The sequence below is a fragment of the Dunckerocampus dactyliophorus genome, chromosome 14 (genome assembly GCF_027744805.1).
Source record: "Dunckerocampus dactyliophorus isolate RoL2022-P2 chromosome 14, RoL_Ddac_1.1, whole genome shotgun sequence".
In the NCBI taxonomy this organism is placed as follows: Eukaryota; Metazoa; Chordata; class Actinopteri; order Syngnathiformes; family Syngnathidae; genus Dunckerocampus; species Dunckerocampus dactyliophorus.
In genome coordinates this window covers 23,927,275-23,947,606 of record NC_072832.1, presented here as the reverse complement: position 1 = coordinate 23,947,606, position 20,332 = coordinate 23,927,275, and the positions used below count along the sequence as shown (strand labels likewise).

At 39.9% G+C, this 20,332-nt stretch overlaps 2 protein-coding genes across 5 annotated transcripts in view; both read left to right on the top strand.

The window, feature by feature from the left end:
* The first annotated feature begins 527 nt into the window (after window positions 1–527).
* On the top strand, window positions 528–12,674 carry tspan14 (tetraspanin 14). Of its 4 annotated transcripts, none has more exons than XM_054799464.1 (9): window positions 528–829; window positions 1,472–1,552; window positions 6,849–6,899; window positions 6,960–7,106; window positions 7,176–7,346; window positions 7,428–7,544; window positions 11,858–11,905; window positions 11,986–12,093; window positions 12,172–12,674. In XM_054799464.1, the coding sequence occupies exons 2-9, from the start codon at window positions 1,472–1,474 to the stop codon at window positions 12,235–12,237; spliced, it is 789 nt and encodes a 262-aa protein (XP_054655439.1). In that variant the 5' UTR covers window positions 528–829; the 3' UTR covers window positions 12,238–12,674. The 4 variants fall into 4 exon arrangements, with proteins under 4 accessions (XP_054655439.1, XP_054655435.1, XP_054655436.1 ...); XM_054799460.1 differs by having other exon boundaries at window positions 11,980–12,093; XM_054799461.1 differs by lacking the exon at window positions 528–829 and adding an exon at window positions 891–1,103 and having other exon boundaries at window positions 11,980–12,093.
* A 1,486-nt stretch (window positions 12,675–14,160) lies between these two features.
* The window catches only part of LOC129193835 (echinoderm microtubule-associated protein-like 4), a 29,044-nt gene continuing 22,872 nt past the window's right edge, over window positions 14,161–20,332 (top strand). The window contains 6 exon segments of the mRNA XM_054798547.1: window positions 14,161–14,455; window positions 17,288–17,470; window positions 17,587–17,686; window positions 18,953–19,037; window positions 19,039–19,139; window positions 19,570–19,710. Of these exon segments, the coding sequence (XP_054654522.1) occupies window positions 14,431–14,455; window positions 17,288–17,470; window positions 17,587–17,686; window positions 18,953–19,037; window positions 19,039–19,139; window positions 19,570–19,710 (635 nt within the window). The 5' untranslated portion in view covers window positions 14,161–14,430.

Here is a 20,332-nt window from a genome sequence, read left to right as displayed (position 1 = left end):
GCTGGAGGGCAGGTGAAATAATGATGAGGTGCAGGCAGCCAAAGGAGGAGAAGGTTTGGAGACCATCAGTGATGTGGACGTCTAATGTGTTGACATAAAGAGAAAAAAGTGTTTTCTTTGAAAAGGGTTGGTGACATGTGAGTGTAGCTACATCATCCTTGCACACCCACTTGATGATCAGACATCTTTGTTGATGGAACACTTATGACGTCATACTCGCATCATATTTATTTGAAATACATGTTTAATAAGTCACTGTATTTTCATTCATGTCTAAAATATAACACTTGCTGCCATTTGCTAAGCCTTTTATAAATGTCGAATATGCCTTTAAAGCATGTCGTTATGCAGCCCACAAATGCGGACTAGTAGGATGCAGACCCCGGATTTAGCTACAGCCAGAGTACATGTATATGTTTATCCATCCATCTATTTTCAGTCAAAAAAGAGAAACGTGGCTCACACGCCTATCCGTAGGGTGGCGGTATTGTGCACTAACCTCTCTTAGTGCGCAGCAAGCAGCAAGCGAGGGAAAAAAGTAGCGTTTCATATCAACAACTTTCTTCTTTGTCTATTTATTTTTTGTTTTTACATTTACACATTTGTATTACTTGGACGGGGTTATTCTCGCTTTTGCGATGATATAATAGTGTTTTTGAGCCATAGTCCTACTTCCGGTAAAGCTTTAAACATTTCCCGGGCTATTTTTTGAGACTTTTCTTAAACTTTTCGATGGTACGGACATCAAAAAGACGCCATCCGCCATCTCGTCCCAACAAGGAAAATCACATCTTATTTGAGTTCCAAACATATTTTTTATGAACCGGAGGTGAGGAAGATATATTTTTATATTCGAACTTTGATGTGACGTTTTTGACGTGATGCTTTAATGCTTTATTCGCTCATTCATTGACGTTTGGTAGCTATCTTGGCTCATATTTGCTGTTTCCGGTGAGACGTGAACAAAGTCAGCTTTCTGATTGAGCATACTTTGTAACGCTCATTAACGTCTCAAAAATACCAATCTGCAATCCGACATCTTCATCCAACAAGGAAAACAACAGATCTGCTTTACTTTTAAACCTAATTTTTATGAACCGGAGGTGAGGAAGATTGTTTGAAATTGTTTTATTCGTTAATTTGTTGACCTTTGGTAGCTAGTTGGCTCATCTTCTGTGTTTTCGGTGAGAGGTGAACAAAGTAAGCTTGATAAGTGAACATACTTTTTAACACGTAATAAGTTCTAATACATACAGATCTGCAATCCGACATCTTGATCCAACAAGGAATACAACACATTTACTTTGAAACTTAATTTGTATGAACCGGAGGTTTGACGCATTTGTTAACGTTTGGCATGTAGGTTGGTTCATGTTGGCTGTTTGCGGTGAGATGCGAATAACGTTAGCTTGATGATTGAACACATTTGTAACACCGAATGACTTCTCATACATACAATCTATTGTTGCAGATGTATTATTACCGCTATGGCAACGCTGAAGTCAACTGCTGCTACAAGTACATCATGTTCACTTACAACATCATCTTCTGGGTGAGTTTGTACTTTTCGAAGAGTGTTGCCAAACATGGAGTGTTGCCACAGACATCCTATATGGTTTAGGAGGCAGGAACTGAGACAAATGAGAGCTTACATTACTGCTTGTAAGGGCTGTGACGGTACGCCATTATCACGGTTCGGTACAGATGGTGCTTTTAAGGTCTCGGTTGGGTTCATTGTGGGTTCAGCAAGGTGAAAACATTTCATATAAAAACAGGAAGAAGCACACAGAAAATTAGACGTAAGTCATAAAAATGAAATGGGGGGAGGGGGGAACTTTGATACATTTTGAACACGCAAGTCAAAACAAAGTATTCAGCCTGTTGGTCTTTTTATATTCGGCAAGGCACGTTTATTTCTAGAGCACAATTCGTACACAAGGTAAATCAAAGTGCTTTACATGAAAAAAGGTAAAATCACTTAATAAAATCATTATATAAAAACAATTCTAAAACCATTACTTAAAACTCCATCAATAATTCCATAAAACAAAAAAATGAAGAGTGCAGATAAAATACTTTGAGTTGTCATATGCGTAGTTGAATAAGTGTTTTCCGGCCTGGATTTGAACATTGCCAAAGTTGAGGATTGTCGCACATCTTTTGGAAGACTGTTCTGTTGCAGATTTTGTCAGCATAAAACTGACACGCAGCATCACCGTGCTTATTACAATATTCGCTGGCGTTAATCAGCTTTAATACGACTTGATTTTGAATAAAAGGAAATAGTTGTCATAAAGAGAAGTCGCCACAACATCAACACTGCCACCGAGTGGTCATCACAAGGTACAGCATGTCTCGAGCACACGTCAGTCGATCTCGTAATTGTCACAGATATTGAGTATAATTCACTTCGATATGGCCATGAATAAACGGATCAGTGTTTTACGTGTGTTTTACGTATAGGGCTATGTGATGTCACTAGATGTCAAAAAGTATTGTCATTGTACACATAGTAGATTTGCATGTTCATCCCGACACAGTAAAAAAAAACATTTATAGTCTGCACACACTCAGCATTGCTTTCAATAAAACACAGAGATTAATTCTATTAGCTAAATCTGAAAACAATATAGACATCATTTAAAAATGAAAACTATTCTAAAACAGGCCACAAATTACACAATTAAGGCAAAAAACACAAACAGGTGGGTTGGGTGGCCTTGCCAGCAAGGTATCCCGTATTTTTGCACAGGTTGGCAACCCTACCAGATAATTTCCCAATTTTATTTTATTATTGAATATTTTTTGTTTCTGACAAACATCTGCTCCTCACTTCAGACCATTAGTTGACAGTAACGCGCAAATGAGATAGTTAGCCAACCCACACTAACTCCTAAGGATGTCTGAAGCTGTGGTGGTGGGCGGCATGGAAGTGTGGACTACCGCCGCTGCGTTGTGCCACTGCTGCGTCTGCAATTTTTTATTATGACAACAATTTTTGACTTACTAACTTATTTAACGTTTTTCAACAACCAGCAGAACATGAACCGAGAACATTGCATAACTGTTAATTTCATGGCAAAGTTGCTGAGAGCACTTGCGTCTAAAATGCAGAGCCTCCTTTTGTTACCTGACCTATTTAGTCAAATGGTATTATGTGACGAGTACAAAAGTACTAAATGTTGCACTATTTGAACACAAAACTAAATTTAATTTGATGCCTGTTTTAGAGTAATACTAATACATGGGAAATGAATTGTTCAATTATATATTTTTTAGCTCAAAATAACACAATTAACAAATAAAATAAATTATTTTTGTTGTAGAATTCTGTCCTGTATAAACAGTATAAATTCACAGTCCACGGTTATGATAGCACAGGTGTATCCAACTTGCATCACTACTAAAGCTACTTTGGCAAAAAGAATTAAGCTATTTGTTTTATGTGACTGCCAACTTTACATTGTACTTTATTTCCGAGCACATCTCCACGCAGTGTGCTCATTTGTAATTAAATACAGGCGTCATGTTTGAATACCACACTTGTTTAAATAGTAAGCGGTGGCGCAAATATTCTTTGGTGAACTACTCAACATCAGCTGGTGAGCTACTGCTAGCTTACGAGCTACCTGTTGGAGACCCCTGTGATAGCATCACTGTCAAAAGCTGGACACCCTACGTGTTTGTGTTTGTGAGACAACTAGTGTTTTCAAGACAAGCCGTAAGTATTATAATGATAACAAGAACGCAAGATTCTTAAGTGACTTTTTAAAAATGTAAGTTGGCATGAAGATGATAGCCACTTGTAGCTCGCCCGTGGCACGCTGGCTTACCCTGTGACAAGCTGACGTCAATTGACTACACATTTTACGGACTATTTTTCAATAGATAACAAGAAACAAAGTGAAGTGGTCACCACGCAGGCAAGTCCGGTGCATGTTAATCAAAATAAAGCACATTGAAACATTTTTTTGATATTTGAAATTGTTTTCAAATTAATTGTGGTCAATATGTGCATAAATAAGCTATTTATGTATCCGTATAGCACATACAGTGGTCCTAATTTCAAATTTTTTGCATGTTTGTCACACTTAGATGTTTCAGATCATTAAACAAATTTAAATATTAGTCAATGACAACACTACTGAAGACAAAATGCAGTTTTTAAATGGAACTTTTTATTATTGAGGGAGAAAAAAATCCAAACCTACATGGCTCTGTGTGAAAATGTGATTGCCCTCCCTATTGAAACATAAAAGAGATTGAGATCTGTCAGTGTGGAAAAGGTTATGAAACCATTTCTAAAGCTTTGGGACTCCAGTGAACCACAGTGAGAGCCATTATCCACAAATGGCGAAAACAGTGGTGAACCTTCCCAGGATGACCGGACAACCAAAATGATCCCAAGAGCACAGCTATGACTGTGACACAAAAGACCCCACAACAACATCCAAAGAACTGAAGGGCGCACTTGCCTCAGTTAAGGTCAGTGTTCATGACTCCACCATATGAAAGACATTGGGCAAAAAACGGCCTGCATGTCAGAGTTCCAATACGAAAACCACTGCTGAACAAAAAGAATAAGGTTTGTCTCAGTTTTGCCAGAAAACATCTTTGTGATCCCCTTGATGATCCCCAAGACCTTTGAGAAAATACTGTGGTCTGCCAAGTCAAAAGTTGAACTTTTTGGAAGGTGTATGTCCCATCACATCTAGTGTAGAAGTAACGCCGCATTTCAGAAAAAAAACTGATACCACCAGTATAATATGGTGGTGGTAGTGTGATGGTCTGGGGCTGTTTTGCTGCTTCAGGACATGGAAGACTTGCTGTGACAAATGGATCCATGAATTCTGCTGTTTACCAAAAAAATCCAGAAGGAGAATGTCCGGACAATTCTGCAAAGAGGAGTGGGCCAAAATTGCTCCACAGCGCTGTAAGACTCATTGCAAGTTATTGCAAACGCTTGATGGCAGTTGTTGCTGCTAAGGGTGGCCCAACCAGTTAATAGGTTTAGGGAGCAATCACTTTACACAGGCCCATGTAGGTTTGGATTTTTTTTTTTAAAGGTTTCATTTAAAAACTGCAATTTGTGTTGTGTTGTCATTGACTTTTAAATTTGCTTGGTGATCTGAAACATTTAAGTGATAAGAATGCAAAAAACATAAGAAATCATCAAACATAAGCAAAAAGGGGCCAAACGCTTTTTCACACCACTGTACAGTATATCCAGTCATACAAAATATTAACATTGTTTTCACCCAAGACGAAATCTTGTGATATTTGCATTGTGAGCCGACAGCATTTGTTTATAAGACTTGTAGAGGGATACACGACGTACACGACCGCACAAAAGTGAAATGCGATGAACCGTACCGAGACAGGGTTGCAAGATCTCCGAATTTTACAGACCGTCGTCATTTCAGAAGTTTGTTAAAGTGACGGGAGTGGCTCTGTCATCGGCTGCGTACACACACATCTACTCCGGTTCCCGCATAAGAGTCTTATCAACCACGCGGCGCATCAAGGGTGACGCTCTGTGTTTCTGCCCGCCTCATTTCACATCCATAACACTCATTTCTGGTGACAACAACAACATATAAGCGTTTGAACTTAATGTAGCATGTTCTCGGCAGCTGGAGTCCAACATAAAACACGTCACCAGGTATCCTTGCTTGCACACTTCCGTGACGTCACTGCCAACAGAGGTTTTTTTTTTTTTCCATTTTCTTTATTAAATGGTAAGGTACATGATTATTGGGTCCATCATCTGTGCCGCTTATCCTCAGTAGTCGCGGGGGTACCCTGGAGCTTATCCCAGCTGTCTTTGGGCGAGAGGCGGGGTACACCCTGGATTGGTCGTTAGCCAATCGCAGGGCACAAGCATTCAGTCACATTCATACCTATGGACAATTTAGAGTTGCCAATTAACCTAACATGCATGTTTTTGGAACGTGGGAGGAAGCTGCGGTACCTGGGGAAAACCCACACACACACGGGGAGAACATGCAAACTCCACACATGAGATGCCCAACGACGATTCGGTTAGTTTTATATATTTTCCATTTTTGCAAATTGTGAGTGCAGCAGAATGTGTTATTTTGTTAATATATATATATATTTTACAACAAAACTAGGTAAAAGTGATGTTAAATGTTCAGTTGTCCAGTCGTCGTCATTTGTAATTTTTACATCATTTTCTGGATTTAAAACAATAATTATTGTCTATTAAATGTGTTTTGTATTAACATTTTTAGCAGTCCAGAGCGGATTAATTGAATTTACATTATTTTCTGTGGCAAAATTGGCTTTGGTTCCTTTCGATTTGAGTCGGACAGTCTAGAACCGATTAATGACGTTAACCAAGGCACCACTGTTAATTATTTAAAAAAAGGGACATAGTGAGGGAGCGATATTCGAACCGCGATATACGTAGCCAGGAACGACTGCAGTCCAATTCTCCGTCTCTACTGACTGCTTTCATCTTATGTGTCTCTTGACGTATTTCCCAAAGAGGAGACATTAACCAAGGGTTAACCATGGGTTTTGAAGCTCTGGCTTCTCCTTGGAGCTATTGCTAGCCATGACTCCCGCTATCCAAAGACTGAACTGCACAGTTTGTTTACCGAGTAGACGTGTGAGACCATAAATGCTTCCTGTTCCTTACTTGAAATGTGTACCGTGTTGGAACTCTGTACACCTCTGTACCGTATTGAAAAATGTGCTTGCAAATAAATGTACCGTTACACCCCCACTGCTGTGCAGGTGGATATACGTTATTAATCTCCACCAACAAAGTCTCTGACCATCTTCATAGTAAACTAAATTGTGTGTGTGTGTGTGTGTTGCAGCTCGCTGGAGTGCTCCTCATCGCAGCCAGCTTTTGGGCGTGGAGTGAGAAGGTGAAGCAGTCATGAATCACATCACATTCGTAATCATTACAGCAAGTTACTCTTTCATAGGGAGTCTTTCAGGATCTGAGTCTGGTGACCCAGCGGCGCGGTTTTGACCCGGTCTGGTTGGTGCTGCTGGTGGGCGGAGTTACTTTTACCCTGGGCTTTGCAGGCTGCGTGGGAGCTCTGAGGGAAAACATCTGCTTGCTGAAGTTTGTGCGTATGAAAACCTCAAGTCTGCTTCCATGTCGTCCTGCTCGTGCCAAATTTGTGTTGCTGTGTCAGTTTTCCAGCTTGATTGCCTTCATACTCTTGGTGGAGCTGGGGGTCGCCGTGCTGGCGGTGCTTTTTCAGAGTCAGATGCGAGAATGGCTCAGCGAGTTCTTCCTGACAAACATCAAAGCGTATGAGGAGGACGACGACCTGAGGAACCTGATTGATACGCTGCAGCAGATGGTAAAACGTGGGCAGCATATCGTGAAATATTGCCTTTTCACGGGCTCACGGAATACACGGTCGTGCTTGTTTGTGTGACAGAGATACTGCTGTGGTGCTAAAGGACCCAAAGACTGGGACCAGAATCCTTACTATGGCTGTGACAAACCTTCTCTCAAATGTGGCGTGCCGTTCTCCTGCTGCATCGTTGACCCTGCGGTGAGTTGATCCCAAATGCCACACATTATACAGAGGTGATAAATGATACATTTGTAAACGTGACCATGTAGAGAGAAATGACGTGCTGTCTTGTTAATGAAATCAATTATTTAAGCACGAGTGGCCAATGTTTTTCCGGCGAGGACCACATTTTGTGCGTTAAAAGATGCTAATACTGGGAAGGATAAAACTAGGGATGACAATCGATTAAAATATTTCACGATTAATCACATTTTGTTCATAGTTCTCATAATTGCAGATAGAAGTAAGTTTTTAGGTATAATTAGTTGGGATGCAAATGTCTTTGTGGTAAACGATTCGATACGCAACTACAATAACTACATACAATTTTATGTAAAGGGATATCAATTTTGGAAATATGGGCCATTATTTTATTTAAAAAATACTCCACAGAAATCCCACAATTTATGAATGTTTAATGCTAGCGGTGATTTGTCCCACTTTGTTTCTTGAACGCACCTTCTAACTTTCTCCGACGCTGGGCAGATGGACTACTATATTGTACTATACGACTAGACTATACTGTATTTTTCCCCTTTTTCTTTAACCTCATATTTGGTCCCAAATGCTGATACAACATGTGAATGCATAAAAGTAAAGTTTGATGACCTTATTGAGTGCTGATGTGCTCTCTGAAAAGCAAAGTCCAGGCACGCATTTGTGGATGGTGGGTCTGTATTCATTTTGTGCTTTTAATTTGATGTTGTTCCTGTCATAGTTTACACAATACAGTCATGGAAAAAAAAAAATTACACCACCCTGGTTTCTTCAGTTTCTTGGTTCATTTTAATGCCTGATACAACTAAAGGTATCTTTGTTTGGACAAATATAACAATGACAACAAAAATAGCTCATAAGAGTTACATTTTTTGGCAGTACAATGCTATTTCGTGTAAGAGCTTAAGTGATTTTGGTTATTAAGAAAACCATGGGAGTTGCTAGAATCAGCTCTTAAATCAGACACTTATGAGCTATTTTTGTATTATATTTGTCCAAACAAATGTACCTTTACTTGTACCAGGCATTAAAACGGATCAATGACCTGAAGAAACAAAGGTGGTCTAATAAGTTTTTACTGGTTCCGTTTCACAACACACCTCTTACATAGAAGAGATCTGTGTTGACAATGTAGTGCTAAACGAGTAAAGGTGTGCATGTAAGTGTTTCATGCGTCATGCATTTATTCAGTAATTAAATCGCAGCCGTCAACAAAGGGGGAGAATGCGCTGAGCAGGCGAGCGGGAGTGAGCTCCACCTCTGTAACGCCGTCCAGCGCACTTCTGAAAGCTGTAAAAATCCCTCCACAATGCCAAGCCACTGCTAACCTGCTGCTGGCACTCAGCTAACACTCAACTCTAGCTAGCTGACGTCTTACATGTCAGCACCCATTAATATGTACAATTTGCTTAGTGTGATGTAGCGGGTGCTGCTGCGGTACCTCCCATCTAAAAGCACTCACAGGCAGCTCCGTCTTGCTTGTGACATAATAAAAACCCCAAAAAGAAGCAACAAACGAAAGTTAATTTGTATTTCTAAACATTATATATTGTATTTTCCCCGTGTTCGTAAGAATTGCACGCACATGCGTCATGGCCAGTAATGCAGAGTTAGCCACAGACAGATTGCAGCCCTATGGGAAACACTGGTGTAGACTTGTTCTATATGAACGGTGTCCGTAAGTTACTTCTGTTGTGATATGGTGCTAAATTGGGGGTGTCCAAACTTGTTCTAGCGAGGGCCACATTGAAAAATGAAAGAATGCCACATTGCCACTTTGATATTTTGTAAAGCAACACATGTAGTTAGACCAAGAATATACTTCAAGAAAAAACAGCATCTCAGCTTTGTCATATAGGTGAAAAGCCTATTCTTAGTATCAACTTCACTCTTGGCTTGTATTTTTTCGCTTCTTTTTTTCCAAATATTTACATTTTCTTGTTAATCTTCATTAATGTTCTTGAAATATTATAATGTATTCCCATATTTTGACTTTATTCTCATATTACATATATAACATTTTCCCCCAACCTAATTTTACAAAAATTACAACTTGATTTTGTTTGGTTTCTCATAATGTTACAACTTTAAAAAAAAAAAATGTAATATTTCAATTTTATGCTACTAAAATTACGTTATTTTCCCTCATATTACAACATTATTCCCATAAAATTGGGGCTTTTATCAAATATCATTTCCACGTTTCTAAAATTTACAGGAATGGGCAATTTTTCAAATTGACAATTCCTATATTTTTCTACCGATTTCAAACCATTCCACTGTGAAACCATTCCACTCATTCAACAATTTCAAAGTGACCATTTTTCCCATTCCAAAATTGAACATTTTTTATAAAATTTCCACTTTTTGATCACACTTTCCAAGATTTCTTTAAACGAGTGGTCGATTCAATCGATTCAAGCCATTCCAACATCAAACTCTTGAATACATTCAGGACATTCAGGTTACCTATATTTACACTGAACAAAAATTTAAAATTTTACCAATTACTTGCACATTTCTCAACCAATTCAAGCCATTCCAACATCAAACTGTTGAACATGTTCAGGAAGTTCAGGCTACATCTATATATACTGAAAAAACAATGAACATTTTCCAAAAAATTCACAATTTTCTGTAAAACTGCCACTACCTTACTACTTGGACATTTTTCAACCGATTCACCTCATTCCAACATCAACTCATTCAACAAAGGACAATTTTCCCCCCAGAAGTCAAAAAGCCTTTGATCTAAACAAATTCTAATGACTTCCACATTTCTCACCCGATTCAAAGCGTCAAAACATCAAACCATACAACTAATTCATGCACAAATAGTTGTACACTCTTTCTACTTTAGGAAAATTGAAAACTTACCCAAAAATCCCACTTTTCCCTAAAACTCAAGTTCTAACATCAAACCTTTCTACTAATTCAGGACATTCATGCAAAAAATATTTCTACACCTACTGGACAAAAATTTAAAACTTAATTACCTGGTACTACCACATTTCTCAACCGATTCAGCTCATTCCGACATCAACTCATTAAGCAAAGTCACGGCATTCATGAAAAAATGCTACATTCATACGCTCAACAACATTTCAGTCCAGTTTCAGCTCGTCTTCTAACCTATTCCTACTTTCATTCTACATTTGAACATTCAAACATTTCTGCAGCATTTCAGTTCAGCATTCACATGCATTTTTGACAATTGAGTTGAAACTCATCCTCTAGTTATGAATCCAATTGATAATGGCATGTTTTCATGGTCAAAGAATCAAAATATGTTGATAAAATAAATGTAGGAGTAATATTTAAGTGTAAATCACAATACAGGGAAAACTATGGCGCTTGGTGGAGGTCTGCGCTCTCCGAGTGCTTGTCTAGTTTTTCCTCATTTTACCATCATATTTCCTCATATCATATTATAAGTTTTATTCTCGTGAAATTGCAACTTTTGTCTTTCAGTGCTTTGAGGTTATTCTTGTAAAGGTACAGCTGTTTTTTTTCCATTTGTTTTTTTAAAAATTTTATTTCTCTGTTATTTCAACTTTTAGTAAATTTTCTTCTCATGATTATGACTTTATTCCAGAATATTTGGACTTTATTCTTGTAATTTTTAAAACTTCTACTGCAACCTAATTTAAAAAAAATACAACTTTATTCATTGTTAGTAAGACTTTTTTTCTTTAGTATTCAACTTTATGCTACTAAAATGACATTGCTTTCCCTCTTATTATATTCTTTTTCTTTTTAGATTACAACTTTTTTCTCTGAATATTTTTACTCTATTCGTTTAAAAAAATGTTGTCAATTTTTGCTGTTTTTTTTTCTATTTTCCAAATATTTCAACTTTCTTCTAAAATAACCTTTATAAATTGTCTCAGAATATTGTTTTTATAATATTACGCCTTTTAAAAAAATCTTTGATATTTCAACGTTATGCTGTAATAATCTAGTTTTTCCTCAATATTATGACGTTATTCTCGTAAAATTACTTTTTCTAATTGGAATACTTTTTTTTCTCTTCATATATTGACTTTATTCTTGTAAAATGACTGCTGAGTTTTCCAGTTTTGTTGCTGCTGTTTTTTTGGTTAAATTTTTCTTGTGAAATTGTATTTTTAAAAGTGCCACGAGCAAAAAAAAAAAAAAAAAAAAAAAAAAAAAACAGCCAGGGGTGGCACTTTGGACACCCCTGTGCTAAAAAAACTGCTGATGCACTTGGGTAACCTTTCATTTGGACTGCACTAATACCATTTTGTGTGTGTATGAATGTGTACACGCTCTAGGAATCTGTGGTGAACACCCAATGTGGCTACGGCGTGAGAAAACTAGAGGTGATGTCACTTCCTGTTTCCCTTAGCCTGTGTTGCCAACAGAGCAAGGGCTAAATAAAGTGTTGTTTTTTAAGACCCAGTGGGAGGAGGTCATTTACACGAAAGGTTGCATCGAAGCGCTGGAGGACTGGTTACCTGGAAATCTTTACACTGTTGCCGGTGTCTTCCTCATCATCTCTCTGCTGCAGGTGCAAACACTGTTCTCCGGTTCTTTTCCCGCCCCAGTAGTGTTTGGTCTGTATGTGACTTCCTGTGTCTCTCATCAGATGGTGGGCATCTACCTGGCCAAGGCGCTCATCTCTGACATTGAGAAGGTCACACTGACCCATTGAGCCTGGCGGGGTGCGAAGGAATCAGCTGTCTTGTTCTTGGGAGTCACCCTAGGATTCTCTCCGCTTTGTGTTGATACGATCGCTATGGTGATGAGGAGCATGGCGTTCACCACACTGGGGTTGCCTTAGCTCTGTAGCGCCTCCTTAACTGCTGACGTTTGAAGCCTTTTTGATATTTTTTGTAATATCCCTTCTTTGTCCAAAAATGTTGCTGTCACAGTCTAACTTGTGTGACCACGTGATGTCACTTAGCTTTTAAATAAAGACAGCCAGGGAGTGGAGGGGGGTCATTTGACCCATCCTTTAGTTGTTCTTACACTGGATTCCTTAAGTCGTCAGTGAGCGTTGAATAAAGTGACAGTATGTATTAAATTAAAGCAAACTTTTTTTTTTTTTATATTCACAATGTATTCTGGTTGCTTATTAAAGTCTTTTTGAAACAACTTTGTTACACCCAATCCTTTGCTTTTACACAAATAATAGTTTCAAGTTTTATTTGTCATATGAAGGTTAATACATGTGGAGTGTGATCTCTTGCCAGTCTCGGGTTGGCTGTCCACCGGCCTGCCGGGGCCCTGTTTCTGGTTGGGATTGCCGGGGGGGGGGGGGGGGGGGGGGGGGGGGGGGGGGGGGGGGGGGCTTGTGGGCTGGCTCTTGGGGGCTCGTCTTTCAGCATTCTGGGACAATTACGCGCTCACATATTTTTTAATACATGAAACTTGCACACATACCTGTACAAACATACATATGCACACCCACAGTACATATGTACTTCCCCACATTACTAAGTTAACCGGGGTGTTATGTAGGGTTTATTACAGTGATGTCGGCAATATGAATTTTACAATTGTGTGCATTATTGTCATTCTGATCACTATCAGTTATTTATTACTATACTATTACTATACTATGACTGTTTCAATGCAGTATTATTGTGGTTATTTTGTCCTTTCTGAGAGTCTTGATAGCCGAGACATTTGGTGATGTAGTCCTGTTTGTTTTGTTGTCACACTTGATGTTGTCCTTGTCTCTTTTTTGTCCCCACACTCCCCTTTGTTTTCTTTTCTCTTCTCTATCCCCTCCTGCTCTGGTCCTGCCGCTCCAAATTTGCATAACAAAGTCAAATCTGTATAACGGGGGAAGTTCTCTTACCTTTCCCTGGCAGAGCAAATCTGTGGCGCACGTAAGGGCATTTAGATCAATACTATCTGCCCTAATGGCTGGACAGGACAAAAAAAGTAAGATAAAAAATAGGTCAAGTGTAAATAAGGGAAAAAAGATTTTTTTTAAATAGGTCAAATGTAAACATTAAATATTAAGGGGAAAAGTAGAGTAAGAACTACTTCCTTGCGTAGTGACACTGCCACATCACACCTACTAACCGGCTCGCGACTAACCACCACACACTAGCTCACAAAGCCTCGAGCCACTATCGAAAGGTAACAACATATTGGAGATGCCACTTGCTCCTGAGTGTTTTTGAGTTTGGAAAAGTTAGCTGAATGAAGTTCCTTTCTTTGTTGCCCAGGAAGGAAGTTCTGGTAATGGTTAAAATGACCAAGATACTAAGTGATTACATGCTATATCATGAATGTGCCTGTTAAGACATGGTCCCAGCATGTACTACATAAAACCATAAAACCTTGTTGGAGGTGGTTTATAGGTGCGCCCCATCACGTGAATTCTTAGCTGCCTCTTTTTAGTTTTTATATCTTTTGAACGCGCAGAAAAGAGAAAGACGTGTGTTCATGTCTCACATGGATTATGTATGACGGGCAAAATCCAAACAAAGTGCAGTTTTTCACTTTCAGACGTTTTGTCGACCAAGTGTGTTGTCATTCAATAACCGCAGGGGGCGCTGCTGAACTGCACCGCCGGTCAAACCGGAAACCCCTCCCCCCTGTGCCCAGGAGAGCGCGCGCTGCCAGCGGGCGGAGTCGGAAGCAGAAGTGAGCGTCGGTCCGTCCGGTCTGTTCTTCCGCGGCTTCTTCTCCGCGTCCGTCGTCGGATCCTCCTGGAGCGACTTTTGGTCCACGTCACGGCAGAGCAGCGAGCTTTGGGAAGGACGCCACTGAAGGCGGGAAGGGATCCTGCCAGCCAGCCTGCTCGTCCGCCCGGCGAGGCTTCACAATCCGCACGGAGGCCCGCCGAGTGTCGCAGCCTGCCGCAGGCCTCCGGCGCAGAGTGGTGGAAATGGACGCCTTCAGCGGAAGTTTGGGTGAGTGGAAGCTGCTGCCTGCAAAGGTCAGCGGGTCACCTGCTGGAAAACACGCGCTTTCGGCGGCGTTACACGTGTCACTGCGCTCCTTTTTTTATTAATACTGTGCACCGCCCACCTCCCGTCGGCTGCATAACCACGAAACGAGCGCAACCCTTGGAAAGCCCTGCAGCAAAAACAGCAACTCACGTTAAAACATTCGTTGTCATAATTAACTCTTGGAATTCATCAGTGAAGACGGTTTTTTAACCAGTTAATTCAATAACGTAGCCGATCCTTCATCTAGTGCTTCCTAAACCAACTTTAAAATCTCTGGTACTCCTAAACACACCCATGCATTCACTATCTCTCATTGTGTTTTCACGCCATTACTACGTGGTGTACGTTTATTGTTGTAAAAGTTTGAAGTTATTGCACCTGACGGGGAAAACGCCAAAATGATCCAAAAACATACGCCAAACAAACGCCATGAAACACATGCAACAGGGAAATGCTGCAAATTAAAAATTCGGCAACCACATAAACGCTGCAGTATAAGAAAAACAGGAAAACTATAAAAAAAAAAACCCCAGCAGCAATAGAAATGGAAAAATCAGCAGTCATTTTACAAGAATAAAGTCAAAATATTAAGAGGAAAAAAAGTTGTAATCCAATAAGAAAAAAAATTCATTTAAAAAGAATAATGTACTGTAATATTTTGAGGAAAGATTAAATCATTTTAGTAGCATATAGTTGGAAACATTAAAGAAAAAATGTTATTTTTTTAATTTGACAAATATGAGAAACAAAACAACAAAGCTGTCTTTTTGAGAATTAGATTGCGGAAAAAATATTTACAAGAATGTCGTATATAACATTTTAGTGGCAAAGTTGAAATATTATGAAATTGTAATATTCTAAAATTGTTATGAAACTAAACAACCATTAAAGTGTATAATTGGGAAAAAAAATAGGTAGAGGAAAAAGTTATATTAAAGTCAATATTAAGAGAAAAAAAGTAGTATTTTAACGAGAAAATTTGACAAGCATAAACTATTAATATGAGGAAAAATAATGGCATTTTAGGAGAACAGAGCTGAAATATATATATTTTTTCATTTACAAAGATTTGTTTCCAGCCTGAGTAGCACACGCAGCCGCACTAGCATGCTCTGCTAAACTAAGCTAGCCCAGCTAGTTGCCATTCACGCTCCTCTTTGGAGTTTGCAAGTTTGTTTTCCTCCGTTTTGACGTGTTTAGTTTGGGAGGGGGCGGGATAGCGTTTGTGATGTGATGAGATTCCTTCATGATTGAGCGGTCCGCCGGGGAAAATACTTCCCCACACGAACGTTCCTTCTCGTCACCATGTTTAACAGTAACATGACAATTTATCGAGGCTGGCAAAATGATCAACTTCGCTTTTGTTTATTGTGCGATTAATTTATGTATTTATTATCGTGAAAGCCCTACATAAATCCAACATTTACGTCATGGAAAGGCATGGTTTATTGTGCAAGACTTGTATAAAGGTACTCACCGAAAGTTCTTTTTCTCATCTAAAAATTGTTTTTAAAGAGGTGTTAGTGTAGCAGCGCTTGTCAATGTCTCGCCACTCCTGCCTCAGACATCCGCCCACACGCTTCTTGGAAGAGACGTGGCAGCAAGTTGTCTGCTAACTGCCATAGCCAAAATTCTTGCCCTCTTTCTTCATCTCCTACACGGAATCATTTGGTTGAGAAAATATTGACCCCCTTTGCACAAAATCCTTGAAATTGCCACCAACGCGTTAAGGAGAGCATGCTAGTGATGTGTGGCTCGATGCTGAAATACCGATACTTCCGATACCTGCTCTTCATGCTCTAAAGTTGATTCTCAAATCAAAATATTGATACTTTTGATACTTAAGCTATATGATTTAGTCCGTTTGTTTTTTTCTGATGTTGTACATTAGCTTGGCCATATTGTAAATCACTCCACTACTTCAGTGTGCTTCAGGATTTAAAATAAAGCAATAAATTACGATGATGCTATGACTTGAAATACTCTACACTACTTTTTCAAATTTACCAGACACATTAGGTGTATTTGCACGTGGTATCGGATTGGTATCGCTGATAACAGCCAAAATTTTACCCAGTATTGGATTGGAAATGAAATCAGTGATATCGCACATCACTAGAGCACACACTGCAGCAATCTTTACTTCTGTGCTTTTGCGCATGCCCGTCATTTTCTGGACGCTTTGCGTTCACATTGGCAAGGCGCATTTTTTATGATAATGTGAACCACCGCAAAATTGGATATAAATGAAAAAATCCGAATTGGGCATCATACCCTGCAGTGTGAATGTAGCCTAAGTTGTGTAAGCGCCTGTTCTTGAGAAGCCGTTGAATTTGCATCGCTTCTAAATCCACCACTGATTGTCATATTTATTTCTTATGATGCTTTTTCTGCATATTGTTTCAAGCCCAAGCTGTTGAAAGCTGAATGCTTATTAGATGTAAGCGGATGTGTATTTGTGTAACGACGGAGGGTGTGTCCCAAAAGACCGCCTTATGTCAAGTGTGTGCTCGGTTATTAGGCGGCTTCTTCTCACATCAAATGGAAAAAGGAAAAAAAAATAGAAATTTGACTGACTGTAAAAAGTCACACACTTGATGAACGGTGTACATAATGAAAGTCACATAAAATTAAGGTTATTTTCTTATATCATAGACATTCCAATCTCTTTAGGTCTGAATACTTGGCATATTTTGGAGCCAGAACACTGTAGTTGTTCATTCAATAATAAAGCTACGTATTGACAACTAATGGTGCGCTCAGTGTATTGTAACCTTGTGACTTGTCATGCAGATGACAGCATGTCGGGAGTGAGCGTTTCAGATGTCAACGATCGATTGTGCGCTCTGGAGCTTCGTGTCCAGCAGCAAGAAGACGAGCTGACTGTGATGAAAGCTGCTCTCGCTGATGTTCTTCGTCGTTTGGCAGCTTCTGAAGAATCTGCTGCCTCCGCTAAGAAGCATCAGACAGGGAAAGGTGCTTTCTTATTTCCTTCAAAATATGAACATGTTATGTGCACGTGTCTTTATATATGATGATGATGATGATGATGTTATGAATATGAACACGGCGTGTCTGCTTTTTGCATGAAGCTTTCTCCAACTCGTGCATCACAAATGGAGGAACGTCTGGACGAAAGAGAGACTCCACCTCCGTCACCAGGAAGGAAACTCTGTCGTCCGCCGCCAAGAGGTAACTTTTTAAAAGCATACTTGTTGTTTTTGATCTGATTTTATACACTTGACTTTTTTTTTTACATTGTTAGTCATGAATGATTCGTGTCATTGATTTGATGAATGACTTTGTATCATCATTATTATTAATAGTATGATTATTAATGTTATTGTTTTATTGATTTCATCGGTTATTCAAGCCAGCTTTGATGTGTGCTGTGCTGAATTGAATGGAGGTCACTGAAAGTCCAATAGAACCATTATATGTTCTGTGCAAGCATTACAAGTCCATTACAGCTAGTCATGTTTCCCCTAGAGTGAGCAGAAGTCCAGTAGAACCTGTTATGCGTTCTGGGCAGGCATTAGAACCACCGCTTATGTTCTGTAGCAGTCCGGTAGAACTAGCATGTCCTTTGTGGAGTCAGTAGATGTCCAGTAAAAGCAGATATATGTTGTGATATATGTTCTGCAGAACCTGTATATGTTCTGCAGAAGTCCAGTAAAATCAGTTTTGTATTCCATAGAGTCGGTAGAATAGAAGTACCACCTGTTTTATATGGCCATAAGAAGTCCAGTACAGTTATGTTCCATAGAAGTCAAATAGAACCCTTATACCTGTTTGTTCAGTACAGTGAAGTAGAACCAGTAATATGTTCTCTCGGAATCCAGTTGAACTATTATATCCTGTAAAGTTAGTAGAAGTCCCGTAGAACCTGTTATGTGTTCTGTGCTGTCATTAGAAGTCCAGTAGGACCAATGTATGTTTTGTAGAAGACCAGTAAAACCCGTATATGATCTGTAGAAGACCAGTGGAACCACTATATGTTCTGTGGAGTTCAGTAGAGCCACTGCATGTTCCTCTGGAGTCTAGTAGAACGAGTCTTTGTAGACGACCAGTAGAACCAATATATGTTCTGTGGAGTCCAGTAGAATCATTATGTTCTGTAGAAGACCAGTGGAACCAGTATATGTTCTGTGGAGCCCAACATAACCAGTGTAATCCAGTAGAACCACTTTGTGTTCTGTGAGTCCAGTAGACCCAGTATATGTTCTGTAGGAGACCAGTAGAATCAGTGTATGTTCTGTGGAGTCCAGTAGAACCACTAAGTGTTCTGTAGAAGACCAGTGGAACCAGCATGTGTTCTGTGGAGTCCAGTAAAGCCAGTATATGTTCTGTAGAAGACCAGTGGAACCAACCTGTGTTGTGTGGAGTCCAGTAGACCCAGTGTATGTTGCGTAGGAGCAGCAGACATGAGGTTGACCCAGTAGATGTTTGTGTCCACAGTGACATGAAGAAGGAGGCCAGCAGCCAGAGGTCTCAGATGGAGGAGATTCATGAGCAGGAGGAAGCTCCGCACCCAAAGGACCAGTCCCCCTCCCCCGCCCCCCCACCCTCCCTCAACAGCACAAACTCCCCAGAGACCAACGCAGCAAACGGTGGACAGTAGTAAAGGCCAAGCTCCCCCTAAAAGGTTGCACCTTGTGTGCGTTTGTTTGACTTCCTGTTGCTTGCTGCTCTAACGCCGTGTGGTGCCGCAGTGCACTGTGGGTCCAAGGATGGTCCGCTCACCAAACAACCCAAACATTGACAAGAGTGGTCCCATTTGGACCGAAGGTGGCGACCTCCTTGGCACTCCATCCATCCTGGAGGTCCTCCTCTTCTACGTTGGCGTGTGTTTCCACTAACCTACTTCCTCTCGTTCCACTCCTCCAGCAGATCCTTCTTCTACGCTAATGCTTCCACCCAGCTTCTTCGCTTCTCTAACACCTTCTCCTCCTCCTCTTTGGCGTCTGAGATGAAGCACAAAAGAGCTGTACTCTTCTTCCTAATTGACACGTGTGTGCGTGTGTGTGTGTGTGTGTGTGTGTGTGTGTGTGTGTGTGTGTGTGTGTGTGTGTCAGGGGTCCCAGCGTGAAGCGCTCTTCAGGCATCGAACGTTCACAAAGTAGCACCTGGGACACGTCTGATGAGCACAGAAGCAAACTGGTGAAAGCTGCATCTACGTCCAAACTGCTGGCCAAGGTGGTGAAGAATGCTGACAGGTACAAACGTACACACAATTGTTACTATTATTATTATTTTTTTTTAAGTATCTGAGAATGCACAATAAAGGTTGTGCATGGCTGTGCACAGTTTGTTGCATTCAGGGACATTGTTGTTAGCTCGGGAAACAGGAAGTTCAAGTGAGTGTATGCTGTGTTTCCTCCAGCTGCCTAGAGGGCGCCAACATCCTGCTAGCATTAGTATATTGTGCCTCTTTACTGGTCAAAAGTTGAATGAGGCGGTGACTCCAAACTTTTGTTTTGTGTGTTTGTTTTTTGCCAATATCTTTGTGATGCATGAGAAATGAGACAACGTGTTTGTATGAATGGATTTTTTAAAACAGCGTTTCCTCTACCGTTACATCTGGTAAAGGTGGTCCTAGTGTTATGTACCTCTAGCAAGTCTCGTGTTTAACCACCAAAAGTAAGTTTTTAATTAATGGGAGAACATACAAATGGCAAAACCTGGAACGCTGTAACCCGAGTACCACCTGCATATAATTGGCCCCCCACCCCAGAAGGTCAGGTTAATTTCATTTAATTTTCATGTTTTTTTTTATATAGCAGCGGATGACAACAGAAGTAATTGAAGGATACTTTCATATTGAACATGTATGTACAT

What these genes read in the sequence shown, in the direction of transcription:
- tspan14 (XM_054799460.1), top strand. Translation starts at nt 1,472, where the DNA reads ATGTATTATTACCGCTATGGCAACGCTGAAGTCAACTGCTGCTACAAG. An exon ending in ACGGCGTGAGAAAACTAGAG is followed by an intron (nt 11,906 to 11,979) that starts GTGATGTCACTT and finishes TTGTTTTTTAAG; the next exon opens with ACCCAGTGGGAGGAGGTCAT. An exon ending in TCATCATCTCTCTGCTGCAG is followed by an intron (nt 12,094 to 12,171) that starts GTGCAAACACTG and finishes GTCTCTCATCAG; the next exon opens with ATGGTGGGCATCTACCTGGC.